Source organism: Crassostrea angulata, chromosome 10 (genome assembly GCF_025612915.1).
Source record: "Crassostrea angulata isolate pt1a10 chromosome 10, ASM2561291v2, whole genome shotgun sequence".
Classification (NCBI taxonomy): Eukaryota; Metazoa; Mollusca; class Bivalvia; order Ostreida; family Ostreidae; genus Magallana; species Magallana angulata.
The window spans coordinates 11,606,259-11,626,701 of record NC_069120.1 but is presented as its reverse complement, the minus strand read 5'-3'; the positions used below and the strand labels follow the sequence as shown (position 1 = coordinate 11,626,701).

General features: G+C 34.5%; 1 protein-coding gene across 6 annotated transcripts in view; it reads right to left on the bottom strand.

The window, feature by feature from the left end:
- Window positions 1-1,478: 1,478 nt before the first annotated feature.
- Window positions 1,479-20,443, bottom strand: part of LOC128167517 (deleted in malignant brain tumors 1 protein-like) — a 38,247-nt gene continuing 19,282 nt past the window's right edge. For all 6 annotated transcript variants that reach the window (XM_052833277.1, XM_052833279.1, XM_052833278.1 and 3 more), the window contains 28 exons: window positions 20,196-20,362; window positions 20,016-20,081; window positions 19,786-19,930; window positions 19,512-19,684; window positions 18,872-19,022; window positions 18,389-18,600; window positions 16,611-16,761; window positions 16,321-16,493; window positions 15,395-15,545; window positions 15,105-15,277; window positions 14,033-14,140; window positions 13,715-13,877; window positions 13,190-13,368; window positions 7,062-7,169; window positions 6,825-6,966; window positions 6,334-6,500; window positions 6,154-6,219; window positions 5,924-6,068; window positions 5,650-5,822; window positions 5,010-5,160; window positions 4,527-4,738; window positions 3,582-3,735; window positions 3,167-3,378; window positions 2,792-3,047; window positions 2,521-2,633; window positions 2,201-2,365; window positions 1,833-2,003; window positions 1,479-1,722 (listed from right to left, as the gene is read on the bottom strand). In XM_052833277.1, coding sequence (XP_052689237.1) covers window positions 1,601-1,722; window positions 1,833-2,003; window positions 2,201-2,365; window positions 2,521-2,633; window positions 2,792-3,047; window positions 3,167-3,378; window positions 3,582-3,735; window positions 4,527-4,738; window positions 5,010-5,160; window positions 5,650-5,822; window positions 5,924-6,068; window positions 6,154-6,219; window positions 6,334-6,500; window positions 6,825-6,966; window positions 7,062-7,169; window positions 13,190-13,368; window positions 13,715-13,877; window positions 14,033-14,140; window positions 15,105-15,277; window positions 15,395-15,545; window positions 16,321-16,493; window positions 16,611-16,761; window positions 18,389-18,600; window positions 18,872-19,022; window positions 19,512-19,684; window positions 19,786-19,930; window positions 20,016-20,081; window positions 20,196-20,362 — 4,369 coding nt within the window. In that variant the 3' untranslated portion in view covers window positions 1,479-1,600. The remainder of the gene's footprint in view (window positions 1,723-1,832; window positions 2,004-2,200; window positions 2,366-2,520; window positions 2,634-2,791; window positions 3,048-3,166; window positions 3,379-3,581; window positions 3,736-4,526; window positions 4,739-5,009; window positions 5,161-5,649; window positions 5,823-5,923; window positions 6,069-6,153; window positions 6,220-6,333; window positions 6,501-6,824; window positions 6,967-7,061; window positions 7,170-13,189; window positions 13,369-13,714; window positions 13,878-14,032; window positions 14,141-15,104; window positions 15,278-15,394; window positions 15,546-16,320; window positions 16,494-16,610; window positions 16,762-18,388; window positions 18,601-18,871; window positions 19,023-19,511; window positions 19,685-19,785; window positions 19,931-20,015; window positions 20,082-20,195; window positions 20,363-20,443) is intronic.

Sequence of the window (20,443 nt, the reverse complement as noted above, 5' to 3'; positions counted from 1 at the left end):
TTCAAGATGATGCAGAAAGAAAGGTCAGGATTCTAATAGGGTCTTTAAGAAAGCACCACCTCCGAAAATCTAAAGCAGAGAAGACGGAACGGTTATATATGTACAACAACTTTGGAACAGTTTATTATCAGGCTTAAATTCTTTACAGAATAGAAAATATAAAGGAAAAGACAAAAACATCATTTATGAAAACAAAATGTGTCTTAGACCCTTTCATATTCACAGAGCCTGCTTTGGATGACGAAAGTCAGTATTTTTGAGGACTAGAAGCAAGGTGTAGAACAACAGCAGACCAGGTTTTTAATGATTTTTTTCTTAGCTTTTAAGATCAGGGTGTTGGATATCTTTCCATTTTCAGAAACAAAATTTAGATATGTTGTATAAATAAAGGAATTCTGATTAAAAATTCCTGTTTTAATAATTTTCCAGGACGGGTATAATCGACTTAGTTTATTTATAAAATCAAACAAAGTGCATCATTACCCAGGAAAAGAGAAGTGATGGGGAAACTTCTTTTGTTTCTTGATAGGTATGGCTGAACCTTTTCTTTAGTTTTCCATTTTTTTTTCAGAATAATTTATATGTTATGTCTATGACATCCCATGGCATTTTCATCTTATTTCGATATGTGCTTGTCTATCAAAGATATAGAAGGTAGAATACTCCTTACCACTAAGAATGAAAACATGAAGGCATTTACAGATGTTCTGTACCAGATTTTGCATTATTTATGTTTTTACATCAATGTTATTCATGTATTTATTTTGCTAAAAAAGGATATGTAATTGAACAATTTTTAGAATGTGATATCAAAGTTACCAATACATTGTATGGCTTAACATTTTCTTTAGTTTTCTATTTTTATGGTACAGAGTAATATATATATATTGTGTATGATATTCCACATTAATTTCATCTTACTTTGATATCTGTTTGTCTATCAACAAAATATGAGATAAAGAATTACTTACCACTAACAATGAAAACATAAAGGATTCACAGATGATCAGTTACATATTTTGCATAATTCATGTTACTGTATTTCGGGTTTTTTTAAAATCACAATCCAGCGCTATTTCTTTACGTCAATGTTATTCATGCAATTTTGCTAAAATAGGAGATGTAATTGAACAATACTTGGATTGGGATAATTAAAATGGGGAAATAACCTGGAAATCTTGTCCAGGATATCGTCAAACACGGGAGAGTGTTGAGCAGTGGTCTGATACTTACATCATGAAACTTCTTTGTTATATGATTAATTTTCTTTCATGAAGGCACATTTTGATATAGATTACTAATATCTTTATATTTGCATTTTTATATTATGGGTGTTTTTTTTTTAGTTTTTATTTTAAGTTATATGTTATTTTAATACGACAAATACATCTTATTTTAAAATAGGAAGTCCAATTTAAATTTTTGTAGTGAATGGAACAATTAAGGCACATGTTCTTAAAAAAGACTACACCTAGATACATGGAATTGGTATTGTTTTATTATAAAACAATGATAATGATGCATGATTTACTTTTAATTTGCATTTAATTTTTTTAAAGCGACAGATTGTGCATTCATGATTGCAACAGTGTATTTTTCCTCATGTTTGAAGTTTATCCTGGATCCACTGTAGATGATACTTGACAACTGTGTACACTCCTGGAGCATTTGGATTCCCACAACCTCTTCCCCACGATGTCACTCCCAATACAGTGTATTTACCTGGTAAACACAAGTTTGAAGGTAAATTAAAACAAGATACACTTCAGAGTATAACGTACTGATTCGACTGAATGTTGTTATCAATAATGGTTGATGTATGTGATGCTTACCCCCGACTTTACAGACAAGAGGCCCTCCACTGTCACCCTGACAAGTGTCTATGCCACCTTTCATGTATCCAGCACAAAACATGCTGGGAGTCAGAGAGCCTTTATATACGTTACGACATGTACTACGATCAATCATAGGAACTTTTGCATACTTCAATTTGTTTGGAGAACCTGCAACAGCAAATGAAAGGTAAAAATTATAAATATATTTGTGCTGGAATCGGCTTTTATTTACGATAACTGTTTTTGTACTACTGTTCCCGATATGCAAGTGTCTATATACGAGTTTTGTACATGTAACTGAACGATACGTTGCCACTTTTTAATGTTAAATAGAAATTTCATACTGCTGAAAAAGTGATACCCACCTAATGAAGTCGCCCCCCACCCTGATATATAACAGTCCAAGTCCACAGTGTACCGTGTGTTATCAGAGGGCAGACACGCAGGTTGGACGTACATCCCAGCCATGATTCCTCGACCATCTTTTGGAGTTATCTTAATCAAAGCTATGTCATTGTCTAAGGTCTCAGCTGAAAAATAATTGCAAGATTCCCATGCATTTTATATCACAAAAATAGAGATTTTTCTGGCAATGAATTTGTGCAGAAGAAAATTTAGACTTTGGTTTTTTTTTTATTAATTTATGCTTAAAAATGTAGCTATTCTTTTAATAAGTAGTACTTACAGTCATAGCCCTCATGCATAAATATTTCCTCCACTTCGAACTCTTCCTCATCAGAATCAGGCTCTTTGTTGTTCAGGTCTCCAACCCGTATGATAAGATCGGACTTAACTTTACTATAGAACAAAAAATAGGAACGACCATAATCTTCCTTGTGATATTTTAATAGTGGTTTATAAACACGGGGCAGTTGTGAACAACATAACTGATTTAAGAACTTAGATTCACATTATTATCACTTGAAATATTGCTAACTCGTCAACTCTGAACTTACTCAACAAAACAATGGGCAGCACTCAGAATCCAGAACCGGCTAAGGACGATACCTCCACAGTGTGGGGCATCTATTTTTCTGGTTTGTGTTCGATAGCTGACTTTTCTGATCGCCACCTGCCAAGGAAACATCCCATAATCAGCATTTAGTCCTCCATGTATCTTTAAAGGAGGTCGCCAGTCCTCAACCGATTTTTCACTTGTGTCTCGTTTTCGTCTCGAGTTAATCACATCCTCCATTGGTCGTCTACCACAATCTGAAACGAAAATACGTTCGAGTCATGTTGACACAATCATCTGTATATACATATAAATTGTAACATGAGAAACAGGGGATAGCCATTTTCACAACACTAATTCCAACGCTAATTTTTACCAGTGGGAAGTTGGTTGATATCATCAGTTGATATCTCATCTGCAGAGTAACATATGACCCCTGCGTCTTCATTGTGTGCACAGTTGTTCTGGCCCCATCCAGAACTGTCACAGTCCAACAAGGAATCCTCTGTTCCATAACAGGCAACATCATCCAAGTAAATAGGACCTGATCCCCGCCCAAACCTTGCATTAGATACTGCCACTCCACTCCTGTGGAAAAGAAGATTAATTTTCATGAAATTATAAATGTATCGTGCATATGTTCCGATACTTATGAAAATGATCATTTAACATTTGAAATCAACTTTTCTTTAATAGACACAAACCATGTGGAGGCATTTATTTATAATAAAATTGATTCTATTTATGTGTCTTAAGACTGATTTACACGATCTATCTACACGTCAGTATACCTGTATCCTAGCATTGTACACACGACCTTGGCATCAAGGTCATCCCAGTCATCATCACACACTGATCCTTTAACTCCATTGTACTCCAATTCCAAAGTTCCTCGTCCTTCGATTCCCTCAACATTGTTAACCAAGCGAATGATCACTTCGTCATCTACGATGTTGTAAAATGGAATAGTCGAACACTCTCTTACTTTTAACAATATTTTGTTTTATTTTAGTGTTAAATTTTGTTTGAAAAGAGTCAATTAGAGAGGTTAAGCATTTAAGCGTGTACGTCTAGTTTAGTCTTTCCAGGATGTCACACATAAATTTAGGGGATTCCCCTAATTACACGTAATCGTACACGTACACGTTGAAATGCTTAACATAATGTACTGGTAGCTGACAAGATTAATAAAGATATCTGGTTAATTTAGTTGTAATATTAAGCGGATGACATGATAGATTGTTATAATTAATAACACTTGATGATATTTTCTAACTATAAGTACAGCTACTTGAGTCAACTGGACAATATTGTCTAAAATAGAGATACATGTATTTTTAACGATACGCACCAATTATCGATGAGAGTATGAGAGGAATATGGGTAAATAATGATATAGCGCAATGTACATCTTAAGAACACAAATAAAAACCCTAGGTATGTTTTCTCACTTGGACAGTAACTAGTAACTAGAAGCCAAGTTTCTTTCATCTCGTAGCCAGTTACTAGTCGCTAAGACTCAGTCTTCGTGTTATAGATTACAAATACTTTATCAATGTATACATACTAAGGTATCTTAAAAGTATATCAAATGATATAAACTCACTTGTTAACCAAGCGAATGATCACTTCATCATCTACGGTGTTGTAAAATGGAATAGTCGAACACTCTCTTACTTTTAACAATAATTTCTTTCATTTTAGTTTTAAATTTTTTTTTTGAAAAGAGTCAATACCTGATCCCTGACTACTTGTAGTGGTTGCTATTGTGGTGGTAGGGGCGTTACAAATAACCCCAACATCTTCTGAATGCCCACAATTACTGATGCCCCACCCATCGTTTTTGCACTGAGACAAGGATCTCTCTGTACCCTGACATCTGACATTGTCAAGGAGAACCATCCCAGAACCAGGACCAAAATATCCTTCTTCAGTAGCGACGCCTGTCCTGGAAGACAAGAGTGTTTATGCCCAATCTGTTAACTCAATGATAAAGTAAAATACACGAATTTAATAGCGCTATATTTCACTGATTCAATGTTGAATGTCTATTTATTGTCATACTCAAAACTCAGTGAAGACATACGGCAAATTTTACCCAATACATGATTGATTTTAGACAGTGTCTGCGATTCTTCCTTTATACCTGTAACCCATTATATAAATTTTACCTAATAAATGATTGACAAAAGACAGTGTCTGCAGTGCTTCTTTTATACCTGTAACCCATCATACGACACACAACACCGGCCTCTATATCAGTGAAGAAGTCGTCACACACAGTCCCGGTCACGTTCCCTATAGTTAACACCACCCGCCCTTCACTGGGGGTCTTCCCTTCCACCAGCCTCACTCTTACCTCACGGGAAGCTGTAGATATGTTACAATTTACATTCATTATCATATATCCGGTAATTATTCGCGATGGCATAATTTTCGCTTTTTTCGCTTGTGTAAGATAATAAATTAATTCAACAATCCAGAAGTCAACTCAAATAATTTCGATTTGATAAAACATGAAAAATATCACAAAGGAATCATATTAAACATGAAAAGGTCATTTATCATGACAAAGAAAAACTTATATAGGATCCTAATCAAACATTTTGAAATAGGAATGTAAAATGAATATAAAAGAATGAAACGACAAAAAATGTGAAACGTGTATGGTTTGCATTAATCGTATTTTAATTTAAAAAAAGAAGATGATAAGATAGTAAATAATAGAATATAATTTTCACATTGTAATATTATTTTTTCAATGAACCGAATTTGGTCTTTTGAATTGTGTTGACTGAACCAAACATACTACATGCATATTGTATTTGAAAAAAATAAACAGATTGGGCTATTTCTCACCAACAGAGTCGTCTTCACAGTCCACTCCCACGTCTTCCTTATGTGTGCAGTCGGAAACCCCCCAGCCTGTGTGATTACAATCCTGGATGTGGGATTCGTTTCCAAGACATCCAAGATTATCCAACCAAATAACACCTTCTCCAGGACCATACAATTTAGACGGTTTCCCACTCCTGAAAATTTTCATATCCGTTATAAATATTTCAATATTTTTCCACTCTTTTATTTTAATTTTGGTATTTAAGAATATTCAAAGGTGTTTTAACAACCGTACCTGTATCCAAACATTTGACACACAACCGTGGCGTCTTTTTCATCAAAGTGATCGTCACAAATGGATCCCTTTTCTCCTTTATACCAGAGCTGTATGCGGCCTCTACTGGGTACGTCACTGTTAACCAAGGTAATGCTTACTGTATCTAAAATAGATTTGGGCAGGTTATTACGTAACACAATTTCACTGTGACCTTTTTTCATTCAAATATCATTGTTTCATTGACTTACCTGTGGATGATTGAGTCGTTGATCTAGGTGTTGTCGAAGTTCGTTTCGTTGTATCATCGAAGGCACCTTTGGATAGTGAATGAAATACGTATATTTGATTTTTTGTAATTTCACAAATATAAACAAGAATTTTGCAGGAATATGCCCAAATCTAGAACAAGAAATGTGTTATATATTTACCTTCACAAATGACCCCTGCATCCTCTGTATGTTCACAGTCATGTTCCCCCCAAGGTCTGCTAGAACAATCTAACAGAGATGTTTCGTTACCACGACACTCGACATCGTCCAGCCAGATGACCCCTGACCCTGCCCCAAAGAATGCATCGACCTTGGCCTGACCCCCTCTACAGTACATTATTTTTATTGTATAAATAGGGTAAGTTTTCACACTGAATTTTAAAGTTGATATTGATCTAAAATATATGCTGCATATTATGTGTATTTTGTTAGGATTATTTTTTTATTTTCATTTATAGCCATGTTTACAAATACATGTTTTAAAAAAGCATTAGACTTATACACATGTATTATATGCATGTTCCCTAAATAACCAGTATACAAATGGAGTCAAGTAAGCATTACTGATTTAATCTCTGTTAGCACGGTAACAAGAAAAAGAAGACCAAATGAAGTGTGTTTTTTAAAGTGAATTTACTGTTATCTATTACCTAAATCCCATCAATTTGCAGATTATCTTAGCACTGGCGTCAGTCCAGCCATCATCACAGATAGTTCCTCTCATCCCATTCCTGACAATCTCCACTCTTCCACTATATGGAGTCTCTCCGTTTACAAGGTTAACTTGTATATCTACACGTAAGTACCAGTAAATCAGATATAAATCATTTTCATTAAAATACACAGATTTCTTCATTCTTTGCATTATTGATTAATTAACGCTATACCACAGCTTTGTTCATCTGAACCATCTCTGCAATGCTCTGTTCCATCACACACTTGCTGAGGAATCAAACATCTCTCATTGTCACATTGAAATTCCTTCTCTGTACATGCTGTATTTAACAAAATTTACAGTATTTTGTCAATCCACCATTGTAATGTGTCCGGGATACTTAGTTTTTATACCCGCACTTTCTAAAGAAAGTTCGGGTATATTGTTGTTACCCTGTTCCGTCCGTCCGTCCGTCTGTCCGTCCGTCTGTCCGTCCGTCCGTCCGTCCGTCTGTCACGTTTTACTTTCTCAAACTGCTCTTACATCTTATAAACCAGCAAACTGAACTCTTGGAGTTTGATTTGGGGTATCATGTTGTTTTGTAAAAAGGTTTCAAAAATTCTCTGTTAGTCCTGGGGGTCAAATAATTGGTAAAAAATGACGTTTTTTCACAAAAAACCTTCTTCCTCGAACTCCTCCTACATTTTCAACAGTAGACAAATCATCTTTTGGAATATGTTTTAGGGTATCCTATAGATGCGCAATAAGGTTTCGGAATTTTCAATTTTGTCCTGGGGGTCATTTAATGGCTGAAAAATGACGTTTTTTTTACAAAAAAACTGGTTTCAAAAACGTCACTTTTTTTTGGCAGTAGCCAAATGATCTTCTAGAATATGATTGGGGGTGTCATATTGAGGCGTGATCAGGTTCCAGAATTTTTTTTTATTAAGGGGATCAGTGGGCAACAAAAAATGACGTTTTTTGGCCAAAAAAATATGGTTCCCAGAACTCCTCTTACAACTTTTGGAGTAGCTACGTCATCTCTTGGGATATAATTGGGGCTGTCCTATAGATGTGCAATAAGGTTTTCAAAATTTTAATTTCATCCAGGGAGTCAAATAGTAGCAGAAAATTGGCGTTTATTACTAAAAAACAAAACATTGATCCAAGAGCTCCTCTTATGATTTAATGGATAGACAATCATATCTTGGGATACGATAGGGACTGTTATATAGATGTGCAGTAAGGTTTTAAAAATTTAAATTTCATCCAGGGAGTCAAAAAGTAGCAGAAAATTGACGTTTATCACTTAAAAAAAACATAGATCATGGAAATCCTTTTATGATTTAATGGATAGACACATCATATCTTGGGATATGATAGGAACTGTTCCATACATGCGCGGATCTAGAGGGGGGGTCGGGGGGGTCCCGACCCCCCCTGGAAAATGAAAATTTATTAAATTTACATAGTAAAATTATCGCGAAAATATGCCTCGGACCCCCCCTGGCAAACACAATTATCCTTCGGACCTCCCCCTGGAAAAAATTTCTGGATCCGCGCATGCCATAGATGTGCATTACGGTTTTGAAAAATTAAATTTAACCCTGAGGCCCATTACCTACCGGTACATACCTTTTGATGCCCTTTATGGATCAAGAATATATATGGTTTAGGGGTGGGGATCTCAACCGTTTTCGAGATATTCGTGCACTTCCTGTTCAAGGGGGGTCATGACCACCCCCAGGGCCCATGACCTACATACCGTTTGATGCCCCTTGACACAAGGAACAAGAATATATATGGTTTAAGGGTGGGGATCTCATCTGTTTTGAAGATATTAAGGGACTTGCTGTTTGAGGGGATCAGAACCACCCACAGGGCCCATGACCTACATAACATTTGATGCCCCTTGACATCAGAAACATGAATATATATGGTTTAGGGGTCATGATCATAACAGTTTCTGAGATATATAGTAATTTCAAATTCCTGGGGGGTGGGGATGACCCCAGGGGTCAGATCTAATAAACCCTATATATTGCCAGTAACAGCCAATATATGATTATGAAAACCCTATATTATTATCTTTGTCCGTTTTCAAGTTACCATTTACAATAGAGTCTACGATTCTTCCTACAAGGTTCAATGTTAGACCCCACACCCTTTTGACACCCCCCTCCCCCGAAAAGTGGTTGTCTAACCCAAAATGAGAAAAATCAAACCAGGGTGCATAACTAGATATGCAGGCCTATCAAGTCCTAGAGTTTTGTACAATTCTGTTCAGCCATCTCTAAGAAACAAGTTCAGAGCAGGAAAGAAGAAAAAGAAGATAAAGAATAATAATACATGTATTAAGAACCGTACAAAAACAATAAGTCTTCAAATTTCATTCGGGAGACTTAATAATAAAGATTAAATAGAGATAGGATCATCAAACATCAATAATTCAAAGATAATTGACAATTTCTGATTCTAAGGGGGTCAGGATGACCCCTTAGGGTCATGACTTACATGCCATAATGATCTGATGCGCCTGCATGACCTAAGGAGGAATAATATCTTTGGATTAAGGTGGGGATGGTTTTTATGATATTTAATAATTTCAGGAAGAGCATTTGGGATCATGACCTACATACCATCTTAAATGCCTTGAACAAAGAAACAATAATATAATATGTACATGATATATGATCGATCAATTTAAGAACACAGATATAGATCAATCATCTGTTTTGTAATACTTCCTATGTATATATACATGTATATGTATTAGTTTTTGTTTTGTTCTGTATGACTTGGAACCCCCACTCCCAAACAAACTCAAATATAAACTGTTCTCCCCCCCCCCCCCCTTGTCGAATGATCAATCAAAATCAAAATATAATTGGGGTGTCTAAAAACTTACATAAACTGGTAAAAAATGTTATTCTTAAAAAAATTATGTTACACCTTGCATAAATGACAAATGATCTATTGAGATATGATCAGAGGTCATATTTCTACCTTGGGATCAATAAGTAGTATTCATTGACAAGTTAAAATTAATAACAATAAATTATTCAAATTATAAAAAATGTTTATATCCACATTCACCCCCCCCCCCCCCCCCAATCTAATCTGGTTAAAAAGATTCAGTCTTCTTAATACATTCTTACATGTGTACAGAAGCACATTTTAAATCATTTCTTGATTGCTTTTTCTCTTGTGATTAACATTTTGGATTAACAAAATGTTATATGCATCACTTCCATGTGTATAAATCGCCTATTTGGGGCAATTGTAAAGTTTCCTAAACAAAGCAGTGACATATCATTAGGCTAGGAATTACCCGGCACATGGATCAAACACTACTGTATAACATATGAATAAGATAAAATACATTATTATGGGGGTTGGGGGGTTAAAGACAATACCTGGGGGTCATTAATGTACTTTACACCATTTGATGCATCATGCATGCATAATGACATTAGAAGATATTTTGTATTTTCCTGTTTCGTGGGGTCAGAACAGTCCCATAAGGTCATGACCTACATTGTATTTGATGCATTATAATACATTAGGAAAGAAATACTCCTTCCTTCCTTTTATAACTCATATAAAAATGATAAGTGTCTACACCTACTTACATGTAATACACAAATTTAATAAGAAATTGTTTATACAGGGTCAATATGGGGTCAACTCAATAGTGCATGATCATGCAGTCTGACAAATTTGCAACTAAATGACAGAAACTTTACAAATGCGATAGGATAGGTAACAATGATAAGCTTATCTAAGTATTAAAAGATGATGATACAGTATGCTGTCAAAGGGAGATCACATTTAGAAAGTGAAAGTAGAACTTATATATGCATGCTGGCATCTCATTATATTGCGCTACTGCTACTACATGTATTATGCTTACCTAAATTGGTCAACATCATAATGATAATCCAATTAAAACACAATAATGAATTCCTTTAGCTGATCTTAACTAGGGGCCTAATCCTTTTCTGCATACGGAAAACACAGACATGTATGTATGGGTGTTGCTAAAACGTGGAACGAAAAGCGGAACGGAAAGCGGAACGGAATGGAAAATAGCATCACGTTTATCGCTTAAAAAGGGTATAGACTGGCCAGAAACGATTTACTTTGTATCTTTTATTTATATCTAATGAATGATTATCAACATGTTGTTATCTTATTAATATTCATATGAATGTCTATCAATTATAGCATTGTATTCATTCGGCTTTAGTTGAGTACGAAACGGAAAAATCAAATGTATATATTTTTATATTTCAAATATGATGATGTACATGTATATACTTACATCAAAATTGAATTGTCGGTGTTGTAGACGATCTTTTATCATACAGACGATACAGTATCATTGAGATGGAAGAAAAAAAACCGTAGGACTGAGGACATTAAAAATTAAAATACAGAAAACATTAAAATATACCCGGTAATTTGTGAAACTAGTAATTTGTGAAACTAGTATTTTTAGCAATGCAATTTTGTTTACGGTACGTTTGCATTACTAAGCAGTTGTTTATTCCAGCAGCTATAAACATATGATCTGAATAGAGAGCTCTAGACGTTGCCTAATTTGATTTTAAGATTATATATTGGGACTATAGTATGTCGATCCCAAAACATTCATGCAGCACATTTGGACGATTTATAATGGAAAATGTTGACATCTTTTCTCCATTTGGAAGTCACTCAGAAGACCTTGCACAATTTTTCAACACTATAATCCGGGTCTGTTGAAATGCAAAACCCCGTAGACTTCTTTGTTTTTAGCCGTGTATTTATACCAGCTGATAAGCTAGAGAGGACTTTTTAAAGAAAGAATAATGAGAATGTGTAATGCTTCTAAAAGAGAATCGCTTAAACCCTGAGGTATATATAAATATACAGCAAAAAGTGAATCGAGGATATTTTGGGACAGAATATAGTGGTCAATGCATGTACTGTTAATTTTGAGGTAATAAATATTCTTGAATAAATAATCTAATATTGCTAATCTTTCAAAAAAAAAATAAAAAGGTACATAAAGTATATCGTTTTAGCATGATTAACAAATCTATGAGGTAAATAACATTAGATAAGATTTTCCATTTTCCCTTCCGTTCCGCTTTCCGTTCCGTTTTCCGTTCCGCGTTTTAGCAACACCCATGTATGTGTACACGTGAACCCATCTTATCGAAGAGCTGGGTAAAACTAGTACCCGCTAATGAGACATGCAGACCTGTGTTGTGTACGTAACTTCAGACAAAGATCATTCATTTGTAACATGCATGTATTTTTATGACCTATTCTTCAAATCCACTTGCACTATTTTATTAGGTAAATAACAGCTTTAAGGTGGTGCAGGACACCTGCATATTGTGATGTACATGTATACTTTCTATTGAGATAAACAATAAAGTATATCAAATATTGATTAAATATTTACCCCCCAAATAATGTTACCTAACATTGAAGCGCAATGGGTTTGAGCGTTTACATGTCTGTAAGAGCATTGGGGTCCAAGGTGTATTTTTGGTACTTTTACAATTGATATAAATGAATTTTCATGGGGAGGGGGGGGGTGGGTCTGGACCCCTCACTCCCACCCCTTCTCTAAATCTGTGCACACGATGATGTTCATGTAGGCACACAGAAGCAAATCTAAAACCGGCAACCGCCACGGGGAGGGGGCATAATTTAATTTTCAATTTTGTTTGTAATAATTATATAGACCATTATACTTTCTATGACATAAAATGTTAAGATTATTGATTTACTGAAAATTCAATGCAAACAGTTCTACCCCATATTGCACATAAAGTGCTGCTCATGTCACGATGTGTATTATCATATGAAAATTATAAATTTTAATTGTATTACCGGAGCTTGCATACAGCCTTCATTTTTAATTAAACTGGTACAAAACAGTGTTATTTAGGGGCAAACACATGGTGCGGGTATTACTGTCTAATGACAGCATCTAGTTTTTTTTTTTTTTTTCAAAACCCTGTTATTTCACTTGTATGAGCTTTTAGTCTTTGCTAGATTTTAAACGAATGCAAAATATTTATCACAAGTTCAACTAAAACAAATATATAGATGTAGCCTCAAGATCTCATAAAAAATCATTTCATTCCCAACCTACCTTTTTATATTTTCGTGATTACAAAAACCTGAGAAGTATTGATATTAATTAATATTTTTACTCGAGAGACGTGATCTCTGATACCTTCATTAATTCAATTAACTTAGAGTATTATTTTATGAGATATGCATTGGATTCACGAATGATAACATATTATTGTGTAACACTTGTATCAAATAGATGTAACATATGGCAGATCATTTAACCTTTGGAGGGATAGCAAACAACACCGGCCACTTCGTAGCTCCCACAGTCATGTTCCTTCCAGGGGTTCTTGTTGCATTCCTCCAAGGAGCTCTCGCCTCCAGTACAGTTTACTTCATCCAACAAGAAGTTACTGTTTCCAAGTCCAAACGCCCCAACTTGTTCTGCTTTTTCAGCTCCTCTGTTTTGAAAAATTATCAATATTGACATACATAATGAGAAAAGAAGGGAATTCATCATTTTAATGTCCCCTCGTCCAATTTGTAATGAAATTTAATGACTGTTTGTCTAGTCATATTGGATGATGGAGTTCATTAAAACGAGTGGGATAAGATGAACGTTATTTACAACAAATTGTCAATGGTAAATTTGATATTTCTTTTTTGATACCTTGCAGTGAAACCCTTTTAATTTGCTATCGTCAGAGTGTTGACATTTTAAACGAATATCTATCATATGCAAACCCTCGGAGACAATTATCAAATGAAGACTAAATCACAATTTCATATTTTCATATAATTTCCTACCCCTCGAAGCCTAGCATCCTGCAGACAACTTGTGCATCATTGATGTCCCAGTTGTCATCACAAATCACTCCCCATTCTCCATAGTACTGAAGCTCCACCCTCCCGGAATACTCATTATCCCCATCCACCAGGCGAATTCCCAAAGGTGGAATGGTATTTCCCGCTAAAAATTTACAGATATAACTCGTAATCGCTGAAAAATGATCAACGTACTTTTTTATGAAGTCAGTTGTGTTTCACTCCTTACAAATCAAAATTTCGCAAAGAGACAGGAAAGAAAAATATTTCCATTAAAACTGCAATTGGACGACAAATTACCACACTCCTCCTCGTCAGAGAGATCTCCGCAATCATCATGGGAATTACAGTGTAGACTCTGGTCAATGCAATGGCCATTCCTACACCTGAATTTATCAATGCATCCATCTAAAGAAATAAATTAAATAATTACGTTGAAGATTTTACATAATGGCATTTTTAAGCTAAAGCTAAGCATTGAGATAAATCTTTAAAACGGTATTATTTTTCAAAGAAACTAAAACATTTATGCATTTTTATTATCCTTTGCAACTGAAATTTATACAAGATAGAATAAACATAAATTGGTGCGGAAAACAGAGATAAAATGAATAAGACGTAGTTGTATACGATCACATAGTTATAATTTTTCGCGATGATATAATTTTCGCTTTTTTCGCAACCTCTTTTAAATCGCAAAAAATTGAATACGCAGAATTTATATACCGTATCATATTTTTTAAAACCTTTTAAAAAAGCAAATATAACTGATGCAAATTAAAAATATTACAGATTTTCCCAATTTTCGCAAATTTTGTGACTCGCGAAAAAACCCGGAAATACGGTAACTCTAGTGATACTAAGACTCAGTCTTGGTGTTATAGATTACAAATACTTTATCAATGTATACATACCACGGTATCCAAAGTATATCAAATGATATAAAATAAGTTGAAGATTATTTTAAGATAGTAAAATAATTCAACAATCCAGAAGTCAACTCAAATAATTTCGATTGGATAAAACACTAAAAATATCTCAGAGGTATCATATTAAACATGAAAAGGTCATTTTTCATGACCCAAAAAATTTATTTAGGATCCTAATCAAACATTTCGAAATAAGAATGTAAAATGAATATATAAGAATGAAACGACAAAAAATGTGAGACGTGTATGGTTTGCATTAATCGTATTTTAATTTAAAAAAAGAAGATAATAAGATAGTAAATATATGGAATATAATCTTTCACATTGTAATATTATTTTTTCAATGAACCGAATTTGGTCTTTTGAATTGTGTTGACTGAACCAAACATACTACATGCATATTGTATTTAAAAAAAAATAAAACAGATTGGGCTATTTCTCACCAACAGAGTCGTCTTCACAGTCCACTCCCACGTCTTCATCATGTGTGCAGTCGGAAACCCCCCAGCCTGTGTGATTACAATCCTGGATGTGGGATTCGTTTCCAAGACATCCAAGATTATCCAACAAAATAACACCTTCTCCAGGACCATACAATTTAGACGGTTTCCCACTCCTTGAAATTTTTCATATCCGTTATAAATATTTCAATATTGTAACCCATATCGCATCATACAAATTTTACCCATTACATGTTTGATTATATACAGTGTCTGCAGTGCTTCTTTTATACCTGTAACCCATCATACGACACACAACACCGGCCTCGATATCAGTGAAGTAGTCGTCGCACACAGTCCCTGTCACGTCCCCTACAGTTAACACCACCCGCCCTTCACTGGGGGTCTTCCCTTCCACCAGCCTCACTCTCACCTCGGGGAAAGCTGTAGATATGTTAAAATTTACATTAATTACCATATATCCGGTAATTTTTCGCGATGGTATAATTTTCGCTTTTTTGGCAACCTCTTTTAAATCGCAAAAAATTGAATACGCAGAAGAAATTATATACCGTATCATTTTCTTTGAAGAAACTTTTAAAATCGCAAAAATGACTAACGCAAATTAAAAATGTTACAGATTTTCCCAATTTTCGCAAATTTTGTGACTCGCGAAAAAACCCTGAAATACGGTAACTCTAGTGATACTAAGACTCAATCTTCGTGTTATAGATTACAAATACTTTATCAATGTATACATACCACGGTATCCAAAGTATATCAAATGATATAGAATAAGTTGAAGATTATTTTAAGATAGTAAAATAATTCAACAATCCAGAAGTCAACTCAAATAATTTCGATTGGATAAAACACTAAAAATATCTCAAAGGAATCATATTAAACATGAAAAGGTCATTTTTCATGACCCAAAAAAGTTATTTAGGATCCTAATCAAACATTTCGAAATAAGAATGTAAAATGAATATAAAAGAATGAAACGACAAAAAATGTGAGACGTGTATGGTTTGCATTAATCGTATTTTAATTTAAAAAAAGAAGATAATAAGATAGTAAATATATAGAATATAATCTTTCACATTGTAATATTATTTTTTCAATGAACCGAATTTGGTCTTTTGAATTGTGTTGACTGAACCAAACATACTACATGCATATTGTATTTGAAAAAAATAAAACAGATTGGGCTATTTCTCACCAACAGAGTCGTCTTCACAGTCCACTCCCACGTCTTCATCATGTGTGCAGTCGGAAACCCCCCAGCCTGTGTGATTACAATCCTGGATGTGGGATTCGTTTCCAAGACATCCAAGATTATCCAACCAAATAACACCTTCTCCAGGACCATACAATTTAGACGGTTTCCCACTCCTTGAAATTTTTCATATCCGTTATAAATATTTCAATATTGTAACCCATATCGCATCATACAAATTTTACCCATTACATGTTTGATTATATACAGTGTCTGCAGTGCTTCTTTTATACCTGTAACCCATCATACGACACACAACACCGGCCTCGATATCAGTGAAGTAGTCGTCGCACACAGTCCCTGTCACGTCCCCTACAGTTAACACCACCCGCCCTTCACTGGGGGTCTTCCCTTCCACCAGCCTCACTCTCACCTCGGGGAAAGCTGTAGATATGTTAAAATTTACATTAATTACCATATATCCGGTAATTTTTCGCGATGGTATAATTTTCGCTTTTTTGGCAACCTCTTTTAAATCGCAATAAATTGAATACGCAGAATTTATATACAGTATCATCTTTTTTAAAAACTTTTAAAATAGCAAATATAACTGATGCAAATTAAAAATGTTACAGATTTTCCCAATTTTCGCAAATTTTGTGACTCGCGAAAAAACCCGGAAATACGGTAACTCTAGTGATACTAAGACTCAGTCTTGGTGTTAAAGATTACAAATACTTTATCAGTGTATACATACCAAGGTATCCAAAGTATATCAAATGATATAGAATAAGTTGAAGATTATTTTAAGATAGTAAAATAATTCAACAATCCAGAAGTCAACTCAAATAATTTCGATTGGATAAAACACTAAAAATATCTCAAAGGAATCATATTCATAAGATTTATTAATTAAAAAACAAATCAATTATTTTAGAGTGAAGCTAAGTTTTTTAATAATTCCGGAATTTTTTTAATCCGGAAATTTGTACAGTTTTTTTTTTACCTTTAACAAACTTCCTTTTTGAAAAAGGCAGCAACCGGGATGCACATGAAAAAGTTGTGAGAAAAATATTTTCCCCTCCCACCATTGTTAGTATCCCTTTGATTTATTTTAATATGAGAATTTTACTGCGTATTGAAGTTTGTATTTCAGGATGAGCTTCAAGAAATCATTGGTTGGAAAAAGGGTCACAGATTCAGTATTGGTTGACCTTCTCAGTTTTTTACTTGACTAAAGTTCAACTAAGGAGTCTCGACTAGAAAAACCCACCACTTCATGAGAATTGCATTTTGAAGAATGTGCTTCTTGTTGTTCCTGTCTTTATGCCAGATGAATGCGCGTGTTGTTCCCGATCTACTTGTGCACAATTGATGTGCAGATGAAATTATTTGATAATGACAATTTGAAGTTGAACACTTTTTGTCTCGGGTTGCGGTTTACCGGAATCTGAGTTGACCAACTTGGTGTTTTGCATTTATATTGATTGCAATTGTTGAAGTTGTAATATTGTTTTTGAGCCATTTGCTAATTTTTTAAGTCGCAAATATTTTCTTTGCCGTTAACCGGAAAGAATAAATTTGCACAGTTGGTTGTTTGAAATTTGTTGAATTTTTTAGACAATGATGTGTTTTTGACCATACCCATTTGGTGTCAATGCACTAATGGTATTTCCATTGTAAAATTATGATGTAATTTACAAATACTTTATTTACACAAATTTTACTCATTGTCTTGAAGCCAAGACCAAATAATTCCACAGAGGGGGGGGGGGGGGGTAGATTACAATGCATGAAAATGAATAAATCTGTTGTGAATCTGATTTGGTGTTTTATTTTCATTATTTAGCAAGACTCAGTCTTCGTGTTATAGATTACAAATACTTTATCAATGTATACATACTAAGGTATCTAAAAGTATATCAAATGATATAAACTCGCTTGTTAACCAAGCGAATGATCACTTCATCATCTACTGTTTTGCAAAATGAAATAGTCGAACACTCTCTTACTTTTAATATTATTTTTTTATTTCATCTTAATGTTAACTTTTGTTTGAAAAAGTCAATACCTGATCCCTGACTACTTGTAGTGGTTGCTATTGTGGTGGTAGGGGCGTCACAAATAACCCCAACATCTTCTGAATGCCCACAATTACTGATGCCCCACCCATCGTTTTTGCACTGAGACAAGGATCTCTCTGTACCCTGACATCTGACATTGTCAAGGAGAACCATCCCAGAACCAGGACCAAAATATCCTTCTTCAGTAGCGACGCCTGTCCTGGAAGACAAGAGTGTTTATGCCCAATCTGTTAACTCAATGATAAAGTAAAATACACGAATTTAATAGCGCTATATTTCACTGATTCAATGTTGAATGTCTATTTATTGTCATACTCAAAACTCAGTGAAGACATACGGCAAATTTTACCCAAAACATGATTGATTTTAGACAGTGTCTGCGATTCTTCCTTTATACCTGTAACCCATTATATAAATTTTACCTAATAAATGATTGATAAAAGACAGTGTCTGCAGTGCTTCTTTTATACCTGTAACCCATCATACGACACACAACACCGGCCTCTATATCAGTGAAGAAGTCGTCACACACAGTCCCGGTCACGTTCCCTATAGTTAACACCACCCGCCCTTCACTGGGGGTCTTCCCTTCCACCAGCCTCACTCTTACCTCACGGGAAGCTGTAGATATGTTACAATTTACATTCATTATCATATATCCGGTAATTTTTCGCGATGGCATAATTTTCGCTTTTTTTGCTTGTGTAAGATAATAAATTAATTCAACAATCCAGAAGTCAACTCAAATAATTTCGATTTGATAAAACATGAAAAATATCACAAAGGAATCATATTAAACATGAAAAGGTCATTTTTCATGACAAAGAAAAACTTATATAGGATCCTAATCAAACATTTTGAAATAGGAATGTAAAATGAATATAAAAGAATGAAACGACAAAAAATGTGAAACGTGTATGGTTTGCATTAATCGTATTTTAATTTAAAAAAAGAAGATGATAAGATAGTAAATAATAGAATATAATTTTCACATTGTAATATTATTTTTTCAATGAACCGAATTTGGTCTTTTGAATTGTGTTGACTGAACCAAACATACTACATGCATATTGTATTTGAAAAAAATAAACAGATTGGGCTATTTCTCACCAACAGAGTCGTCTTCACAGTCCACTCCCACGTCTTCCTTATGTGTGCAGTCGGAAACCCCCCAGCCTGTGTGATTACAATCCTGGATGTGGGATTCGTTTCCAAGACATCCAAGATTATCCAACCAAATAACACCTTCTCCAGGACCATACAATTTAGACGGTTTCCCACTCCTGAAAATTTTCATATCCGTTATAAATATTTCAATATTTTTCCACTCTTTTATTTTAATTTTGGTATTAAAGAATATTCAAAGGTGTTTTAACAACCGTACCTGTATCCAAACATTTGACACACAACCGTGGCGTCTTTTTCATCAAAGTGATCGTCACAAATGGATCCCTTTTCTCCTTTATACCAGAGCTGTATGCGGCCTCTACTGGGTACGTCACTGTTAACCAAGGTAATGCTTACTGTATCTAAAATAGATTTGGGCAGGTTATTACGTAACACAATTTCACTGTGACCTTTTTTCATTCAAATATCATTGTTTCATTGACTTACCTGTGGATGATTGAGTCGTTGATCTAGGTGTTGTCGAAGTTCGTTTCGTTGTATCATCGAAGGCACCTTTGGATAGTGAATGAAATACGTATATTTGATTTTTTGTAATTTCACAAATATAAACAAGAATTTTGCAGGAATATGCCCAAATCTAGAACAAGAAATGTGTTATATATTTACCTTCACAAATGATCCCTGCATCCTCTGTATGTTCACAGTTATGTTCCCCCCAAGGTCTGCTAGAACAATCTAACAGAGATGTTTCGTTACCACGACACTCGACATCGTCCAGCCAGATGACCCCTGACCCTGCCCCAAAGAATGCATCGACCTTGGCCTGACCCCCTCTACAGTACATTATTTTTATTGTATAAATAGGGTAAGTTTTCACACTGAATTTTAAAGTTGATATTGATCTAAAATATATG